At 32.5% G+C, this 18,456-nt stretch overlaps 3 protein-coding genes and 2 long non-coding RNA genes across 5 annotated transcripts; 3 read left to right on the forward strand and 2 right to left on the reverse strand.

Moving 5' to 3' along the window:
• The first annotated feature begins 1,319 nt into the window (after positions 1–1,319).
• Positions 1,320–6,794, forward strand: LOC150033058 (uncharacterized). Its single transcript, XR_016523692.1, has 2 exons — positions 1,320–1,400; positions 6,632–6,794. It is a non-coding gene; the product is annotated as an uncharacterized LOC150033058 (long non-coding RNA).
• On the reverse strand, positions 2,118–4,214 carry LOC120087901 (myosin-like protein). Its single transcript, XM_039044910.2, has 5 exons — positions 3,789–4,214; positions 3,285–3,551; positions 3,011–3,202; positions 2,697–2,915; positions 2,118–2,570 (listed from the first exon to the last, which is right to left on the reverse strand). Exons 1-5 carry the CDS (start codon positions 4,212–4,214, stop codon positions 2,286–2,288), a joined length of 1,389 nt encoding a protein of 462 aa, XP_038900838.1. The 3' UTR covers positions 2,118–2,285.
• LOC150033059 (uncharacterized) lies at positions 2,485–4,788 on the forward strand. The gene is made up of 2 exons (XR_016523691.1): positions 2,485–2,625; positions 2,736–4,788. It is a non-coding gene; the product is annotated as an uncharacterized LOC150033059 (long non-coding RNA).
• Positions 6,795–13,262: 6,468 nt separating the features above from the next.
• On the forward strand, positions 13,263–13,820 carry LOC120088398 (Photosystem II 5 kD protein). Its single transcript, XM_039045665.2, has one exon. The coding sequence runs from the start codon at positions 13,361–13,363 to the stop codon at positions 13,679–13,681; it is 321 nt and encodes a 106-aa protein (XP_038901593.1). The 5' UTR covers positions 13,263–13,360; the 3' UTR covers positions 13,682–13,820.
• Positions 13,821–14,495: 675 nt separating this feature from the next.
• LOC120088394 (calcium-dependent protein kinase 8-like) lies at positions 14,496–18,203 on the reverse strand. Its single transcript, XM_039045656.2, has 9 exons — positions 17,854–18,203; positions 16,949–17,494; positions 16,644–16,767; positions 16,347–16,490; positions 15,968–16,120; positions 15,757–15,872; positions 15,506–15,673; positions 14,973–15,203; positions 14,496–14,808 (listed from the first exon to the last, which is right to left on the reverse strand). The coding sequence occupies exons 2-9, from the start codon at positions 17,459–17,461 to the stop codon at positions 14,662–14,664; spliced, it is 1,596 nt and encodes a 531-aa protein (XP_038901584.1). The 5' UTR covers positions 17,462–17,494; positions 17,854–18,203; the 3' UTR covers positions 14,496–14,661.
• Between the last annotated feature and the right edge of the window lie 253 nt (positions 18,204–18,456).

The following is an 18,456-nucleotide window of genomic DNA, read 5'->3' on the forward strand; positions in this document are numbered from 1 at the left end:
GATAATTTTTGGTGGTTTTCTCCATAACCGTACGTGAAAGTGGGTCAGTTTTCATAACTGAAGGATAAAATGAAAATAGTTTTCATTTTGCAAAAATATCGAACAAACGTTTTAGATTTGTACACTGCTCATCGTATAGTTAACTAGAGCCTACATGATAGCTTAAGTTTTCCAAAACGATTGTGTACACGCACAGTCGACCTAAACGATCGTATAGCTTTTACTAAACAATCGCACGCAAGAGCGAGATTATCTAAACAATTGTCTAAACGATCATACCCGATTACCTAAACGATCGTGTACCTTTTTCTAAACGATCAAGCATCCGTCTATACGATAAACACAAAATCTCTCCCACTTGCTTGGTCGTTAAATACGACCATGTTTCCTCCTTTCCTCTACCAAATCCAACAGAGCCCACATCTCATGGATTCTCACTCCGAGAATACCAAGGTCACTAAGTGGTGGTGTCCTCCTTGCTGCTTGTTCGTGTAGAAGACCGTTCGGTGGTGAGCGACATCGAGATTTGATAGACGATTGGCTTGGCGTTGCAGCGACAGCGAGAGGTGTTATTTCTTGACGAGACCGAGAGAAAGACAGAAGAAATATTCTTCAAAGGTGAGTCTTTCGGTTCTTTGTATTTAAGTTTTCAAAGCATGCCATAATTTATTCTTAAGTGCATAACTTGTATGTATGTTTGTGAATACTTGTATTTCTGTCACAACGAATTTGGAACAATCTTGCTTTTGCTCATAGGTTCTCTTTGATAAGAGTTCTTTCAATACGAATGCGTTGAATCATTGCATTTGTATCAATTACTAAGTGGGTCATATTCATAGTGTTATCAGGATAAGGTACCCAACCTTTCCATATACTATAAACCCTTTAGGTTGTATCTTAAACATTGATCCCCAGATTTCTCCACATACAATTCCAGACCCATACATTAGTCTAGGATGTTAGTTTATTAGATTAGGGTCATTTAGGCAAGATAAATACAAGATAAGCAATAATAATTTGTTGTAATAAACATTAATAACGCTTTATTAATGATCGGTCCAATGTTATATTTACTATTTACGAGTTTTAGGGCATCAAACACAACACTTATGTCTATAATTGTGTTCTTTCAGGGACACTACTTATGAAATCGAGCCTTCGGGTTTGCTCCTTATGCTTATGTCTATGCTTATGCCTACGATGCATAATGTGCACTTGCGTGTCGATAGGAAGGCTAACCAATTCACCTAGTAGGTCCAATAGTAGGTCGCTTACTGGGTATATTTATATACTCATTCTTTTCTCTTCATGTTTTTCAGGTAAAGGTGAAGATAGATCGGCGAATGGCAAGAGGGATTAGTGACCCGATCACTAGGACATGACAATGCTTCCACACTCAGGTTAGAAGTCTAGCACTTAAAACTTGTTGTTAAATTGTTTATTCATTCGTTAATTTATTGGTTTACTCAATTTGTTCTAAATTAGAGTCAAGTGTGCCTCAACCAAAAAATTATTTATTTATTTATTTCATGTTTTAAAGCAAGTTTTTTCTTTTTTCCTTTTTCTTTTTTCTTTTTTTTCTTTTCTTTTCTTTTTTTTTTTGTTGGACACACTATAGAAGCAAGCTATCTCTTTCTATTTTTTGAATTTCAGCCTAAGTAGCAGGTTTATCTTATTTTTTATGTTAAGATATTTTGGTCATATTCCAAAAAAAAATGGAAATACTAAACTACGTCTATCCTTAGTAGAACTAATGTTTAAAATACCGAAATCTTAATTTCACGAAAAGTTTGATAGAAAAATTAATTAATTTTCGACTTCGATGGATATTTAAGAAAAATTATTAGAATAAAAATTCAAAAAACAAATTTAAATTAATAAATAAATATTTTATTATTTTAAAAAAGTTAATTTATCCATCATTAGTGATATTCAGGTTGCTTAATTATTATGTTATATGAACCTTTTTAAGATATAATAAAAATATTAATTCACATTCCAATCCATATTGAACTCCTAAAATGTAAAAATATAGATGAAAATATGAAATTTGAACAAATAGGAAATATTGGAAATAAGAGTAGAGGAGGATATATAAGTTGAAGTATGCTGAAATTGGACTAATATGGATACTTTTGTTATTTGCGCCATTTATAAATCCCGACTTTAGCTTAAAATAATAGTTCTCCTTAAGAAAAGGCTCATCAAGATATATGTACAAATTCGGAAAAAGGAAACAAACAAATGCATCAAAAAATAAGAACTAAGGGATAAGGACGTCTAATTCAATTATGATGACGGTTACCGATATCTCGAAAAGGTAATCGCTGACATTTCTCCATCGTTTTGATTTGCGAATGAATTTTTTGTTGTTGTTCTTGACCTTGTTGTTCATCAATGGAGATCTCTCTCCTCCTGCTTCGAACATCCCTTGCATGGAGGAGCAGGTTATGATTCTTCTCCTTCACTCGGCAAATCAACACATGCTTCTCCATTTCATCAGGTGGCGAACCTTGTCCTTTCTTCTTCAATCTCTCTATCGCCATCGCCTTCTCTTTCCATTCTTCAACCTACCGCCACAATCGCAATTTTTAATCCAATCGTCAGTTCATCACAGATGCTAAGGTAATTGAGTTTTTTTTTCTTGAGTATTTTGAAATTGAATTTTGAATATTAGGTTTAGAGATTGTTCTTACAGAGGATTGAAGAGATTGGATTTGTGATTCGGATTTTAGGGCTTGATCTTTCCAGAACTCACGAGAAACCTGTAACTCTTCCATTTCTTCCCTTACTTGATTCAACATCTCCTGCATTTGCGACCATTGATCTTTTTCAGCTTTAACTTGCTCCGTGATTCTTCGAATAATCGCCTTGCAATGCCCTGAGCATTGATTCTGTTCTTGTGCTGTTGAGTCCTGAACGATTAAAGAACACATAATCCTCATGTTACAGAGATTTTAATTCTATTCAAATTAGGTTAATCACGATCACTCGAGAAGAGAAATCTTACCAGATTCTGTAGGTGTTTCGGCATGGAAGAATCCGGATGTTCAGTTCTGATCTTAGAGGATGCGGCGGAGCAAGTGACGGAGCTGGTGGCTGAAGTGGAAAGCATGGACCTACATTCCTCCCTCATTCTCTCTAACAATGTTCCCTTCGACAGATCCTCCATTTTTCTCCTCAAAACCTCCACCTGAACATTCTTCAAGGTTTTAAGAAACAGTTAATTAGATACCATGAACAATTAGGATCAGAAAACAGATATTTCAACAGACCATTCTTACATTGAATTTGCCACTTGATATGAAGCTTTCCTGATCTCTACAATCCCCCTTCGTCTCTGTAACTATCAGTTCATCAGAGTCCTCTCCAATTTTCTCAAGCTTTCTCTGTAGCAATGACGCTTGCTTGTCAAAATTATTACACTTCCTAAATTCAATTAGTTTATTTCTTGATCCCCTGCGCAATCTCTCGAGTTTCTGAGCCAATTCGTTGATCTCATCCTCTAATACCATCTTCATATCCTTGCCCTCGTATATCTTGTTTCTCCCCTGCATCAAATTTGGTTTTTAGAATACGAATCCCGTACCAATCTTTCTCATAAACCCCGAAACCCAACTCAAAAGTTACTGCCCAAAATTTATTTTCTCAGCAACCAATCATAAGAAGTGTTGTTATTCTTATTGAGGATTGAGTTCTTTGATTTTGAAATTTTAAGTTCCTTTCTTGTTGGAAGGAAAAACAGAGAACAGAAATTGAAGGGAAAAAAGAGGATGGACAATACTCACAGAAACAAGAGCTTGAACAGCCGATTTCAGAGTTCTTTCCATTCGACTCTTCATCTTCTCCAATTTCTTGTTGGTAATCTCTCTTTCCATCCTCAACAAGTTACATTCCGCCCTCAACATCTCCGCCTGAAACCGCCACTTCTCCTCCGCCGCTGCTCTTCCGCGGTAACCGCCGCTCTCTCTCTCACGATCCATCAAAACAACCGGAAAATCCTCCTTCAAAAATTCCCGTTCCTGATCAAACAACGCCTCAAGCTTCCCTCTCCCACCGAAACCGGAAGTGGGTTTTGCAGGTAGACTCTTGGACGCCCGCCGCCGCGTCCTTGGCCTCCTCGGAAAGTGGAGAATCCTCGGAGTCGGCGGCGCCGGTTGTGGGTACTGCCATTTAGGCCTTCTAGTAGCCGTCACTGTCGCCAATGATGACATTGGAATCAAAATGAAATGAAAATGAACCTAAAAACCAAAAGCCCCCTTTGGTTTTCCCACTGGGTTTTGAAAACGAAAACCAGAGAGAGAAAGAAGAAGAAGAAGAAGAAGAAGAAGAAGAAGAAACAGACAGAGAGAAAGCTGGAGAAATGAAGGGGGAAAATCAAATTGGGAGAGAAGCTAAGCTAGGCGTGCAACCTCGTGAAGTGTAAGAGTACAGAGATTTCAAATGAAAGCTGTTTTGTGAATTGTAATGTGTGTTTCTTTTTTTTGCATGAGCCTAATTTATTTCCTTGGAGGATGAGAAGTGGAGTTTTTTTTAACTCAGCAGCCTATTTTGCCTATGAATGCATGAAAGCTAATCTTCTGTTTATGTCAGAGTACATCGTCGTATTTTATGACCATCGTGTTAAGACTACAACATAAGATACGGGAGTACACTCTGAAATAAGCAAAATGTTAGATTTCATGTGTTTGTGGGCTACGATCGTAGATGTAGTAATACACTCTTACACAATTAGATTCCGTACATTTGTGAGGAGCGGATCATCAATCGTAAAGCCACTTGTAAAAATGTCATTCGTACACAAATCTCAGGAGGCCTTGATTTTTTTTTATTTTTTATTTTTAATTAAGGGAGGATCTGAGATGAGGAAGGAAGGAATCGGATTTTGGGTAAAATGTTTGCAAAAACAAATACCTACCACTAATAAACAATGAAGTCAGCACAAACCACAACACTTGCATCAATTTAAACATAAACAAACAATAATATGTGGTTTTATTTAAATTAATTTAATGCACAACGGTCAAATCCCATCTAATTAATTAATAGTTTAATTTCACTTCCCTTGCTTTATTTTAGTTCTTCAAGTCCCAACATGCCACTTTAATGTAGTTATGTTTCAATTCCTATAATTTACTCGAGAAGCTAATCTTCAACTTAATGGTTACTTTTTATTATTTAGCATTTAAATAGAACTTAAAACATATTTAAAAACTTAGCATCTAACTTACTGTTTGTGCATTTGTTTATATAGATAATTATTAATCAAATGCTTAAGTTTAAGTTTCTAAACATTGTGCTATATGTGCATAGTTCTAGACGCCTATTTCTTTTATTGAGTGAGAGGTTTGAATCTTCACTCTATATTATTTTGGGGACAGTTACAAATATAGTAGTTAGACCCAAAATATTAGCAAATATAGGACAATGCAAATGAATTCACAAATATAACAAAATTTAGATCAAAGTTTTAGAGTCTATTTGTGATATATCACATCGCTAAGAGTCTACTAACGATAGAAACTATCATAATAGATATTGCTATAATTGCAATTCTTTAAAGTATTGTTATACACTAATTATTAACCTTAAAAGTGTTATCCATTGTAATACCCTAATATTTTTTTTATGTAAATAGATTTTATAGTAGCTACGCTCAAGTTGGCCTGTTTGAAAAAGATTTCAACTCATCCAACTTGATTTGCTATAACTTGAAATATTTGTATATGAAAACATTTATAAATCAAATAAATAAACAAAATATATTTTTCACATAAAATCTGATTTATTAAAGAAAAAATAATTCTAAGAATGCAATAGTTTTCCCCCCCTTTTTAGTACAAAGTAGAGTAACTAAATAAGTATTTGAATGTTTAAACAAATAAAATAGGTTTTAAAAAAAATGAAAAAAAATAAAATAGAGTTTTGAAAAGAAAAGGAAGACATTGTAAATATTTAAATGTTAATGAAAGGGAAAGAACAGACACAACAGTCACAGTTAACAAGGTGTTTGTTTGTCAGCCAAAAATTCATATAATTATATATGATTGGTGGTGGATATTTACCAATAAAAATATTGGTACGTGCCGTTTAAGGGTATTCTTTGTTGGAGCTTTGGACTTTCTCTTCTTTAAAAAAAAAATATTGTTTTAATTCTTCATTTTAATTTAAATTGCTTTTTTATGGGGTTTAAACTCTTCCACTGACAAAGTGAACAAATTACAATATTTTCATTCTTCTTGACAGAGTGTTAAAGACATTATTAGATTTGATTTGCATGAAAAATTTAGAATTAGACACTTGATTATTTCATTTCATTTCATTATACTTAAATCGTATTTTGTCCCTATTCTATTTTAATTTTTTTTTTTGTCAAACTCCTTTTTTTTTTATTGTGACATTATTATTATGTTGAGTTTTATATATATATGTGTGTGTGTTTTCTTTTTATTTTTATAAAATTGTAAGTGGCTTGATTTGATATTGGACTGAGACTTACAATTTGGTCACGCAATTTCATGAATTTTTACCGTTGTAAAATGTACCATGCATATTGTTATTATTTGAAAAACTAGTATACTACAAACTCTGTTAATTTAATTTACATCCAAATCTCAACTCCCTTTGGCAGGACATTTCTTGGCTTGCCCCAAGACCAAGTTGTTATTTGAGAAATGGGCTAAAACTTTGTTTATGTGACTTTTAAACTATGTTGTTTGTTAATTCAAAAGATTCGGGGCACAAGACCATATATATCTTATTATATTATGATATTGGTTTGATATTGTTCTTTTGGAGCATAAATAATAGAATAATACACATATATTTAGTGTAGAAAGTAATTACATAATCTAAATCAAATTCAATTTCAAATCCAAGGTTAAACACGATGAGAAATGTTTAAACTTATGCCATATTGGACTTTTTTCATCTTTTTCAAGTTATGATCACATCTTTTTTAAATTACATATTAATTTTTCCTTTGGAGTTAAATTTCTCTGTTATTGAGCTCCATTCAAAATAAATAATGAAAATAGTTAATGTCTCTTTTGATAACTATTTGAATTTTTTATTTTAGTTTTTGAAAATTAAGCCTTTAAATTTCTCTTGCACCTCTTTAATTTTAGGTTTTGAAAATTAAATTTTTTGTCTCCAAATTTTAAAAATAGGTGTGTTTGGCTCATGAGTTGTTAAATATACCTTTTTAGTCCCAAAAATTCTTAGAATAGATATATTTGGTCAATGAGTTTTTAAATTTTACTATTTTAGTCTACCAATTTTAAAGAATATATTTAAAAAGCTTTTGAAGTAATTCTTTTATTATTTTAAATAATTATATGACCTTTTGAATTAAAAAAAATAAGTTATTTTAGAGAGAAAAGATAATAATTTAAATTATTTCTCTAATTTAAAATCATTAAAAAAAATATATTGTGGATCTCCTAAACCTATATTTATTTTAGGAACTAAAAAATATATTTTAAAAACCTAAGGACTAATAAATATATATATATATATATATATATATTTAAAAACTCGAAGACTAAGAAGATATATTTTAAAAACTCAAGAATCAAATACACATATTTCTCAAATTTTAGGAATCAAGGTTGCGTTTTCCTCATGAGAAACGTAATAAATCAATGGTAATATGAAAAGCGAGCTCTATTTGATTACGTTTGGTGTTATTTACTCGTGTTCGTACTCGTATTAACGTCTTGGACTACTTCCAAATTTGTAATAAAAAACTGCAAACTGATTGATACGTGGATGATGCTCAATCCAATTGCGTTTGAAAATTATTCTGATATCGTCAATGTTATCATTATTGTTACTATTAGAGCATGAAAATTATGAATTAATCATATTTACATTTGATCCTAGACGGTAACTATAATAGTAAATATGACATATTTATAATTTTAAATAAATATGGTCATAAATAATCTAATTACATCTGTCATCATGACTCATTACGATTGATTTATTAATATAATTTTCATTATAAATTAATAGAAGTAGCCTATATATATTTGAAAAATTGAAAGAATAGTTGATGTAAAAGGGTGTGAAAATAAAAATAGTGGAGTGGCAGTATAATAGTATAGACTGTAGAGAGCGCATCAAACCAAACAAACTCACACGAATGATGTGACCGCTTTGTAAGTGCAATGCTATCCCTCTGACTTTCTTTATTGTCCACGTCATCCGCTATCCGCTCAAACTCTCACTCTCACTTCCCCACATTATTATTTTTATTCCCTTTCAAATATTATTTTGTTCGTTTATTTTCAAATTACAAAATTTATTCCCAAAGGATATCTCAAATTTTCTCGAATTTATAAAAATATTAAAATTAGATCTTCAAATTTATATAATTATAAAAATTTAAATAATTATATAATTTTAAGGGTTCAATTTTTATCATTTAAGAGTTCAATTTACTATTATAAATTTAAGAGTCCAATTTTAATATTTATATAAATTTCGGGATTCAATTTTTACAATTGAAAGTTGGAAGGTGTAATTACAACTATCCCTATATTTCTAGAGTGGTTTTTTTGCAAATTTTCCTGGTTTATTTAATTACTTTTAAATGTTTAATTTTAGTCTTTATATTTTTTAATAAATTTTAAATTTAATCTCTTATATTCAATTTTTTTATTGAAATTGATTAATTAATAATAATAATAATTTTCACTTAAGTAAGATAATATAATACTTGAATGTGTACAAAACTCGTAATAAATAATAAAAAAATTTTAAAAAAATAACTAGCAATATAACTAAATTCAAGTTTTATTGAAAGTATATTGATTAAAATCAAAGAACTTCCTAAATATAACGACCAAGATAGTATATTAACAATAAATATACAAATGATTTAGGAAAATTTTTAATTGATGTGATTTAGGAAAATTTTTAATTGATGCCTCTAAATCTTGGAGTTGTATAAATTAAAACTTTCAAATAAAAGTTATCCCAAATTAAATTATGAAATTTTGTATAGGCGTCAATTTATTGGTTTGGATGAATTTCACTTGAGACTTATATTTTATCAATTAAATCCAAAAATTTAATAAGTGAATCAATTTAGACTCTTAATTATTATTTAAAAAAAAATCATATTTGTATCAATTATAATAGTTTATTTTATTAATTTGATATTTTAAAAAAAATTACACACATGCAAGAATAGATGCATAGATAATTTCAAAAGATAATAGAATAAATATTCTAGATTGATTCGAATATAACTCTTACATTACACAATTTTTTTTCTTAACAAAGTCTAGAGAAAGTGTAATTTGATACATATATAAAAAGTAAATATTTAAATGGATATAATTATGAAAATTTTAATTGAAACATTTTAGGGCATGAATGGTTTTTTCCCCTTCACGAGTAATTTCACTATTTCTTTAATTTTGTCTTATCAACATACCCACACATATATTTTAAATTTTAATGCTCAACCAGTAGTTGCATAGTATTTGACTTGTTTGTCTCCATCTTAACAACCATTCAGCTCCCTTTCCAAAAAATAAAAAATAAAAAATAAATTAAGAAAGTAATAATAAATAGATTTATTAACTATTTTGTATTTAATTTTTTATTTTTAATATTAAACCTATTTTTCTCAATTTCTTATAATAATTTATCGCGAGTATATAAATAGAATGTAACCATACATGTCTCCAACTATATCTTCCAAATCGTCCACAATAACAATCCACCTTTCTCCGCATTTACATTGGTCCACAATAACCATACCCTATTAGTTAAGGTCTTTCGTAAAAGCACTATGGCCGGTGGTTCTGGTAATTGCCCTAGAGAAAGAGGGTCCAGACCAATGTAATGCAAAATTCCCAGAACCACTGTCCATAGTGCTTTTACGAAAGACCTTAACTAATAGGACTTTTTTTCTAGATGTTGAAGAGGTGAGGGCTAATACCTTTTTGATACCATAAACTAAATTCTAAAAATATAAACAAGTTTGTGATTTTTTTTTAAGTATCGATAAAAAGTAGATAACAAAATAAGAAATTTAGATATGAAAGTGGTCGGGGTAGAGCCACATGTGTGCCCCTGTTCAATTGGTTGGAATATTATATATATATGTAGTTTTATTCAATTTTTCACTTAGAGATTGTGTTGGCGGAGTGGTTGAATCGAGGAATCTGATTCCCCTGACAGGGAATTCCTGCCTCCGTCCTCGTCTTCAAATGGTGGGAGGTAAAGGTGAGAGTGGAATAAATACTCTACAGGGATGGAGACGGGAAATCCCTTTGATCTCGACCCTGTTGCCAATCCAATTACATATGGCATCTTCATAAAAAATTCTTGGCTCTGCCACTCGAAGTGGTGTTTATTCTAATGTAGTGGGAATAGAGGGTGGGATTAGAGCTAGTGATTGAGAGGAAGAACATGTGTTAGTTGACAAAAGTTGCAGGCTTTTGGGAAGGAGAGTAAATAAAAAAGGGGGAGCGAGCTCCATGGCCATGGGGGTTGAAGACAATGATGGAGAAGATGGAGTTGGGAGGGAGGCCACATCATTAAAAATAAATTATTATTATTACTATTATTATCATTATTACTATTTTGTCAAATCAGCTAGTTACCTTATCATTTAACGATCACATCATTTCCCCATTAGTCAACTAATGGTTCAAGAGGTATCGGGGACCATTTAGAATAATTTCTTAAACTTCAGGAACCAAAGTGTTCATTCTGGAAACTTCGAAGACCGAATAAACATCTACTTCAAACCTTGGGGATCAAAAGTATATTTTGCTCTAAAATTAACGAAAAATTCATCCACTACTTTCATACACTAGTAACATCTTGTCACTAAATTCGAGTAATCTTTCAGTGTTTATATTACGCTATATTTTTTTCTACCTACGTTAATGATATTTTCAGATAAAATAATTTTATTAAATGATCTTGAGATTCTTTCAAATGAGCAAAAATCAATATGAATAACTAGCAAATGATCTAAATGGATTTATTAACGAAAAACTTAGGGTTTAAATTGATAAAATTATTAGTTTGAAAATTTAATTGATACTAAAATTATATTTTTCTAATTTTTTTTAATGAAATAATTTCTCAAATAAAAAGGATAGGACAAAATGAATATTTACAAAATTAAATAAAATAAATAGAGGGGAACAGTGATGCATGAAATGTGGTTGGTTAATGAAGCGTAAGGCCCAAGTTAAGTGGCTCGGAAACCAAGGCCCAAAATTAACGGATTTTAGGCCCAACTGAATTTGGATTTCAGAATTTCAAATTTTGAAAATATTTGGATAAATTGGTAATTGCGAAAGCAGAACGACTCTCTGCTACACTCAGAACAGATAAACAGTCATACTGTCCAAGTACAATACCCTATTTATTTATTTATTAAAAAAGTATTCCAAATAGTAATTTAAATTATATAAAATACCTTTAAATTTTCTACTTTACTTGAAAAAATCTTGAACTTTCAAAACTTAAAAAATACCTTTAAATTTTAAAAAAATGTTAAAAAATATTCTTATTGTTAGTTTTGAATACAAATAGTTAGTGTTTTATTTAAAAATATCTACAACTTTTAAAAGTTTAAAAAACATACTTAAAAACTTATATACATGTCTATTGTTAGTATATGAAGACAAACCATCGATAGTCATTTCAAAAATAATTTTTAACTATCAAAAGTTGTATTAATATTCTTAATCTTATATATAAAAAAAATGCTCCTTTGGTAAGTATAATAATGAATTTATTTTAAGTGTTCTTGAGTTCGAAAAGAACCAATTTTAAAATAAATTATATAGATTTCTTTTTCTCATCTTTCATATAGATACTCTCATTTTCTTCCATTTGTCCAATTCTCACACCAATTTAACTTATAAAATGATAAATAGCTTAATATAAAAAAGGACATAATTGGTTATTAACAACACACACTCAATTACTAACGTACAACCTTGTTAAAACATCTAACTCTTAAGATCTCTTCGATTGCCGATGCCAAAATCCAGATAGAGAAAGACATTCACGTGACAACAACGATAAATTTGTAATTTAGGGAATGAGGTGACCTGTATGATGGAAAGATCTGCACACTGGTGTGGTATTTGACACATAGGCTTTGATGCTTAAGTTAGAAAGTGTATACGTGTAGCAAGTAGGGAGTTTGAGTATTAGAATGAACTTACTTCCTCTGAATTCATAATGATGTATTTATAGTGAAATTCTAATCCAGGATGTCCATATCAAAGTTTCTAAATCATATTAGGTAAACTCTTGAACCAAATGGGTGCACATTTAGCATGTCCCATTTATCAAATTTGGAGGCTCAGCCTTGACCTCATCCTTAGACAAAGTTGGGATCAAGGAGGTTGGTTGAGTCTTTTTACTCAAACTATCCTCTTTTCGAGACCAAAATAGACTGTAACATGCTCCATTCATCAAACGGGGAGGGTCGGCCTCAACCTCATCCTTGGCGGCCGAAACTGCTATCTTCTTAATTGGGCCCTAGGATGTAGTTTTCTCACCATTTTCTTGATCAGATAATTTGCAAACTCTATTATCTAGTCCAAATTCATCCACAACATTGGTGATTTCATTATATAAAGATTTAGTATACCATTTTATTTTAATTCTAGTACTTATACTTTTACTAAATTTTGAAATTAGTTCTTATTGTTAATTTGGTGTTAACTTTTATCAAATTTGGTAAAATAACAATAATAATTCTCACTCATGAAAAGGCACCATATAAATATATGTTCCAAAATTTATAAAGGAAGTGTTGATATAGATTTTTGAAAGAAAAAAAAAAATCTTTTTGATCCTTAGGTTTTGGATCACCTTTCAATTTGGTTCTTAAGTTTTAAACAGTTACACTTTTAGTCATTAAATTTTGAATTTGATTTCAATTTAATCTTTAAATTTTAAAATATTATAAATTTATTCTTGAAATTAGAGTTTTGTTTTAATTTGATCACTACGTTTCAAGATTTATACTTTTAAGCACCATCTATTTTAGTAAATTCTTATGTTTAGCTTTATTAGCTAATTAAAAAGAATTATTCGAATTATAATTAATTAAGAAGTGATGTTGTGAATGTCATGTAAAGAAAAGTTGTAATGGCATAGAGATAAAGCAAGAACAAGTGGCAAGAAAGTAGTGGCTACAAAATCTATTGGGATAAGGAAGTGGATGATGCTTCAATGAAAGAATCAACATGAACCTTCAATCACTTGCCCACACTCCCAAACATAACTATATCCTCTTTCTTTCCCTCAACCACTCTCTCAACAACCAACAATCTCTCTTAACCCCAATTCCTCACATTTCCTAAAAATGGCATCCATGGCTATGACAGCCTCCTTCCTCCCTGCCACCGCTAACAAGCAACCCTCCACCGCCGCCCGCCGAGCACTCGTTGTCGCCAAAGCCTCCACCTCTAGCGATGCCTCCAATGTCAATTTGGAGATCAAGAATGTGAAGGTGGAAAACAGGCAAGGGCGGCGGGAGTTAGTAGCGGCCGCTGTCACGGTGGCAGCAGCAACCTTGGCGAAGGCAGCGATGGCCGATGAGCCGCCACGTGGCTCCCCTGAAGCCAAGCAGAAGTATGCTCCAATCTGTGTCACAATGCCCACTGCCCGTATTTGCCGCAAGTGATTTCAAGAGATGTTTTTCTCTGTTGTCTTTCTTTTTCTTCTTCTTGTCTATTAAACTCTTTCATTTGGTTTCAGACTTTGAAGTTTGATTGTAAAATCTGTAAAACAAAGCTATGAATTGCCATGAATCTCCCTCGTCATGACTTTTTCTTGTTTTTGCTTCCACAATCTCAAAGTTCATTTAAGTATTTTGTTTTTTCTTTTTACATTTTATCAATGTTGTTGATCACAATACCTCAACAAACACCACATTTGATAAGATCATAACTTCACTCTTGTTTGTACCAATATCTAGATCGAGACACTCACTCCTCTTGAAATCAGACACCCAAAACACGATCATTTCGTCTTTTCGATACGATAACATTGATGGGGTCCAGGACTTCACCAGATAACTTAACTTTAAACATATATAAGTTTAAAATTAAAAAGAAAAGTTCAACCAAACAAGTGAATCAACACGTATCTTTATCATTGTCTCACTTCAGAAATCCCTCTACACGAATGAATTCTTTTGTATACGTCATCCAGAAGCATTTCGATAACAAAGCGATGATTGCACAAAGGAGCATTATCTCTCTCTACAAGAATATGAATTTAAAAGTCATCATTAAGGGAGGTTGGCAAGAAAATCCCAGAAAGTGTTCTCTCTCTACTTCCACAAATGGAAGGCCAAAATGGTAAATTCTCATCAGCTCTACCTTGGCATTCAGCTTCTTCAAAAACACAAGCAAAGCTCTAAAAATACAGTTGGAAAGGTGTTCATTGTTCACAAACTTGAGACCTTGATCCTGATCCAATGGTTTCACTTGGAATAGATTTCAAATGATAATAATATTAATAATTATAGGCCATTGATCATAGCTCTTAACCATAAATGAATAGCCGAAAACCCAACATAAATATATTTGTATATTCCAAATTTTTGCATTCTTCAAACATCAGTTTGAATCATTTCATCTTTCAGATGGTTCATCTACCTTAACTTGTAAGTTTCAATGACCCTTCTCTGAACAACTTCAAGCTCAGACTGTTGAATCTTTCCCGTGAATATTGTCTTGACGCTTTTCTCCAATCAGTTCCTGCCTTCATCATGGCTGCAAACTCTTCATAGCTTATGCGCCCATCCTACAAAAGCAGAATAGAAGGGTTGGAAGAACTGGCCTATAAGTTTCCACATTTATATCAAATCAACATCTATGGCCAAGCAGGAAGTAGAATTATGAATCATTTCGAGGAATATCGAGTTAAACTGGACATGAGCTATATCTAAGCAGAAACACAATGCTGACCTTATCCGTGTCGACATCATGCATAATGGCACTGATGACATCCTCAATATTCGTTTCTTCATCGTCTAGCAGCACAGCTCGAAGCTCTTCAATCTCGATGAAACCACTCTGGTTCTGATCAAAGAATGCAAAAGCTTTATGCAGGTGCTCGTCATTTGCCATCCTTTTGAGGTGGATTGAAACTGCAACAAACTCTCCGTAGTTGAGAGTTCCATCATCCTGAACACCAGCCTGTAGAAAGCAAAATTTGAGTTGGTAATTGTGTCTAAAATTTTGATTACTACTTCACAAGACAAGCTGACAATTGCAAGTTTTCTTAAAATGGACTGGCTTTGAGTCAGTCAGACACCACAAATCCAAGTATCTAACTGTTCGTGCTTATTGCTTCCTTTTTTATTTTCTTTTTCGAGAACATTGGCCTCTATATCTACATTTATCGAAAAATCTAAATGAGTCCAAGAAAGAAGGTTGCAAATCCAAGGCACACACATTCGAGGATACAAAAGTACAACATAACAGATAATTGTACATACTGCTTCCATAAGTATCTGAAGATCTGTTTCTGGAATCTGTTGTCCAAGCTTTTGCAATCCACTTCTCAGCTCCTCGAGATTTATCTTCCCTCTCTTCTCAACGTCCATCATATCAAATGCCTCCTTTATGCCAGCTACTTCCTCCACCGACAAATGCTCAGCAATCACCTAAGGAAAATAATCAAATGAAGTGTCATCTATAGCTCAGGCAGTCTATTCTATAAAACACCTCAAATGACTTTTGTGATTACCCTTAGGGCTCGTTTCTTGAGCTTGTTCATCACAGAAAACTGCTTGAGTCTTGCTTTCACCGTCTCACCTAATGGAACATTCGGAGCCTTCTTAGCATTTTGTAACCATGGATGGTCTGCACAAAGTGATATTTCAGGTATTATGTGCAAATTCTAAACTATAAGAGCCAGATGTCAGAATGATGCACGTGAAAATCAGTAGACATGATACCTAGAACTTCCTGAGCAGTAAGGCGCCGCTTGGGATCAGGATTAAGCATTTTTCTTACAAGATCCTTTGCATTTTCAGAGACTCTTGGCCACGGGTCTCTCCTAAAATCAATAACCGAGCGAATAATTGCCTGTGCTACACCCTGTTCAGTTTCTACATGAAAATTGAAATGTAACTTATGAGGAGGAAATCTGAAAAAAGAACTACAAAAATTACACTTAGTGGGCTACTTGTGTGAGACTCTATCAACAAGAAATGAAAACTTATATTTTAACGAAATGATGTATAAGGATCCACTGTTCTTACAAGATATGACCAATACAGTTAAAAAAACAGTTTTAAAGACATGAACTGCCATGTAGGGAACAAAAATCCAAACCTGCCCAAAATGGTGGAATGCCACAGAGTAAAATATAGAGGATAACCCCAGCGCTCCAAACATCAACTTCTGGACCATAATTCCTTTTTAGGACCTCTGGGGCCATGTAATAAGGACTGCCTACTATTTCATTGAATTGTTCACCTAATCCAATAGAAACATTAATGCTTTGTAGGATTTTCTGAAGACATGAACAAATAGAAATGTGTGGCAAGTGTAACAAGACAATCAAAATAAAAATGCACAACAAAATGATAACATTATTCTCATATGTCAATTGAATACAAGCCGTAATACCTGGTTTAAAAGTGATAGACAGTCCAAAATCAATTGCTTTCAACGGGGATGATTCCTTCTTGTTTGCAAAAAGAAAATTCTCTGGTTTGAGATCACGATGCATCACTCCATGTTTATGACAAGCCTGTGACATGAAATGCATGTAAAAAAACAAGGTAACTCCTCAAGAACAAAAATGTCAAAATCATATGGCAAATACAATCAACATAAAAGTGCTAAAAGATTAAGACATGTTCCAACTAATCTGAAAATGCTAAAGATAAAACTATGTCATGTTTAAAAGTTAACCAACATTTTCTTTTCACCTGAACAACTTCAACAATTGTCCGCATAACAACAGCCGCTGCACGCTCTGTGTAATGCCCCCTTGCAACAATTCGGTCAAACAATTCCCCACCCTCGCACAGTTCCATCACAATGTGAACTGCCTGATCATCCTCATAAGTATCCTTCAGGGTAACAATATTCGGATGCTTGGGCAAATGCTTCATTATTTGAACCTCTCTTCGCACATCCTCAATATCAACAGCAGTCCTAAGTTTCTTCTTTGATATAGATTTACAAGCAAACTTTTCACCTGTATTTGTATCTGTGCATAAATATGTTACACCAAATTCACCTCGACCAAGCTCGCGACCAAGATCATAATGAGCCGAAATATCATGACCAGTTGGATCACTCAACACCTGAAGCTTATTATTACCAGAACCATTCACATTCTTCCCGCCATCTTTAGCAGAAAATGGTTTGGCCTTCTTCTTGTGTTTACCTTTAGGCTTAGCCGAAGGAGTGCCAGGAGTAGCACAACAATTACCCATGGGCAAGATCCAGAAATGTCAAAATGCTCCAACCTTTTGAGATATTTCAAAACCCATCAAGCAAATATATTAAGGGTCAGAAACATAGATACAAAATAGAAATTTATAAACAATGCTAAGATCCAGAGCTTTTTTTAATAAACAAAACCAACCCAGATGAGAATCTGAGATGTATAATCAATAGGATGATTCCCTCTAAACAAAATCCAAAAATTGCACAAGATATCACAATTTTTCAGAAAATAAAACAGGCACCTAATCCAAGGTATTCTAAACGAAAACAAAAAATTAACAGAGAGAAATATCCATTTCATGTTCATAACAATCCCACATACCCCAGAATTCTGTTTCCCCCATTAAGAGATTAAAACGCCATAAAAACAAAAACCCACCTGGGATTTTCAGTTGAAATTCAGGAATCACAACGACATTGGGAAGAATAGCCGGAGAAGTTAGCCGAGGGGAGAATTGAAAGGCTTTGAATCTGAAATCTGAAGGAGAAAGATGAATCTCAAGAATGTGAAAGGGGCATGGATTGATTGAGTTCCAGAATCTCTTTTCTTTCTCCTCCAAAAAAAAAAAAAAAAAATTCTTCCTCCCCTCTTGGATTCAACCAAGACGGAAGACAAACGAGACCCTCTTCCCCTCACCCCTTCCCTCTTTTTCAATCCACGAGGTCCATTTTTTATTTTCCCAATTTAATTTAAGAAATTATTACAATAATCATTGCATTTCAGAAAATAATATTTGTTGGATGTATGAGTCAAATAAATGACTCATTATCCAATACCATTCACAAAAAAAGTCAATTTAAAATCTTATTTTAGAGTGTATAATTCACGGTCTAATTTTAACCAACTTTATGACTGTCCTTGTAATTTAAGGTTAGTTTTTATTTTGCCAGTGGCTACTAATGAAATTACAATGATAGAAAATGATTACATTACAACAACTTAATCTGTTTAATTTAATGAAAATTGTTTAAGTTCAGTTCA

This window comes from Benincasa hispida, chromosome 10, assembly GCF_027475165.1.
Source record: "Benincasa hispida cultivar pf3 chromosome 10, pf3_genome.v1.1, whole genome shotgun sequence".
In the NCBI taxonomy this organism is placed as follows: Eukaryota; Viridiplantae; Streptophyta; class Magnoliopsida; order Cucurbitales; family Cucurbitaceae; genus Benincasa; species Benincasa hispida.

Coding starts and splice junctions, on each gene's coding strand:
- LOC120087901 (XM_039044910.2), bottom strand. CDS start 4,214: ATGTCATCATTGGCGACAGTGACGGCTACTAGAAGGCCTAAATGGCAG. Junction 3,203..3,284: donor TATCAAGTGGCAAATTCAAT/GTAAGAATGGTC, acceptor AAAACCTTGAAG/AATGTTCAGGTGGAGGTTTT. Junction 2,571..2,696: donor TCCAATCTCTTCAATCCTCT/GTAAGAACAATC, acceptor TTGTGGCGGTAG/GTTGAAGAATGGAAAGAGAA.
- LOC120088394 (XM_039045656.2), bottom strand. CDS start 17,461: ATGGGTAATTGTTGTGCTACTCCTGGCACTCCTTCGGCTAAGCCTAAA. Junction 15,873..15,967: donor TACTGCTCAGGAAGTTCTAG/GTATCATGTCTA, acceptor CACTTTGTGCAG/ACCATCCATGGTTACAAAAT. Junction 15,674..15,756: donor TCAAGAAACGAGCCCTAAGG/GTAATCACAAAA, acceptor TATTTTCCTTAG/GTGATTGCTGAGCATTTGTC.
- LOC120088398 (XM_039045665.2), top strand. CDS start 13,361: ATGGCATCCATGGCTATGACAGCCTCCTTCCTCCCTGCCACCGCTAAC.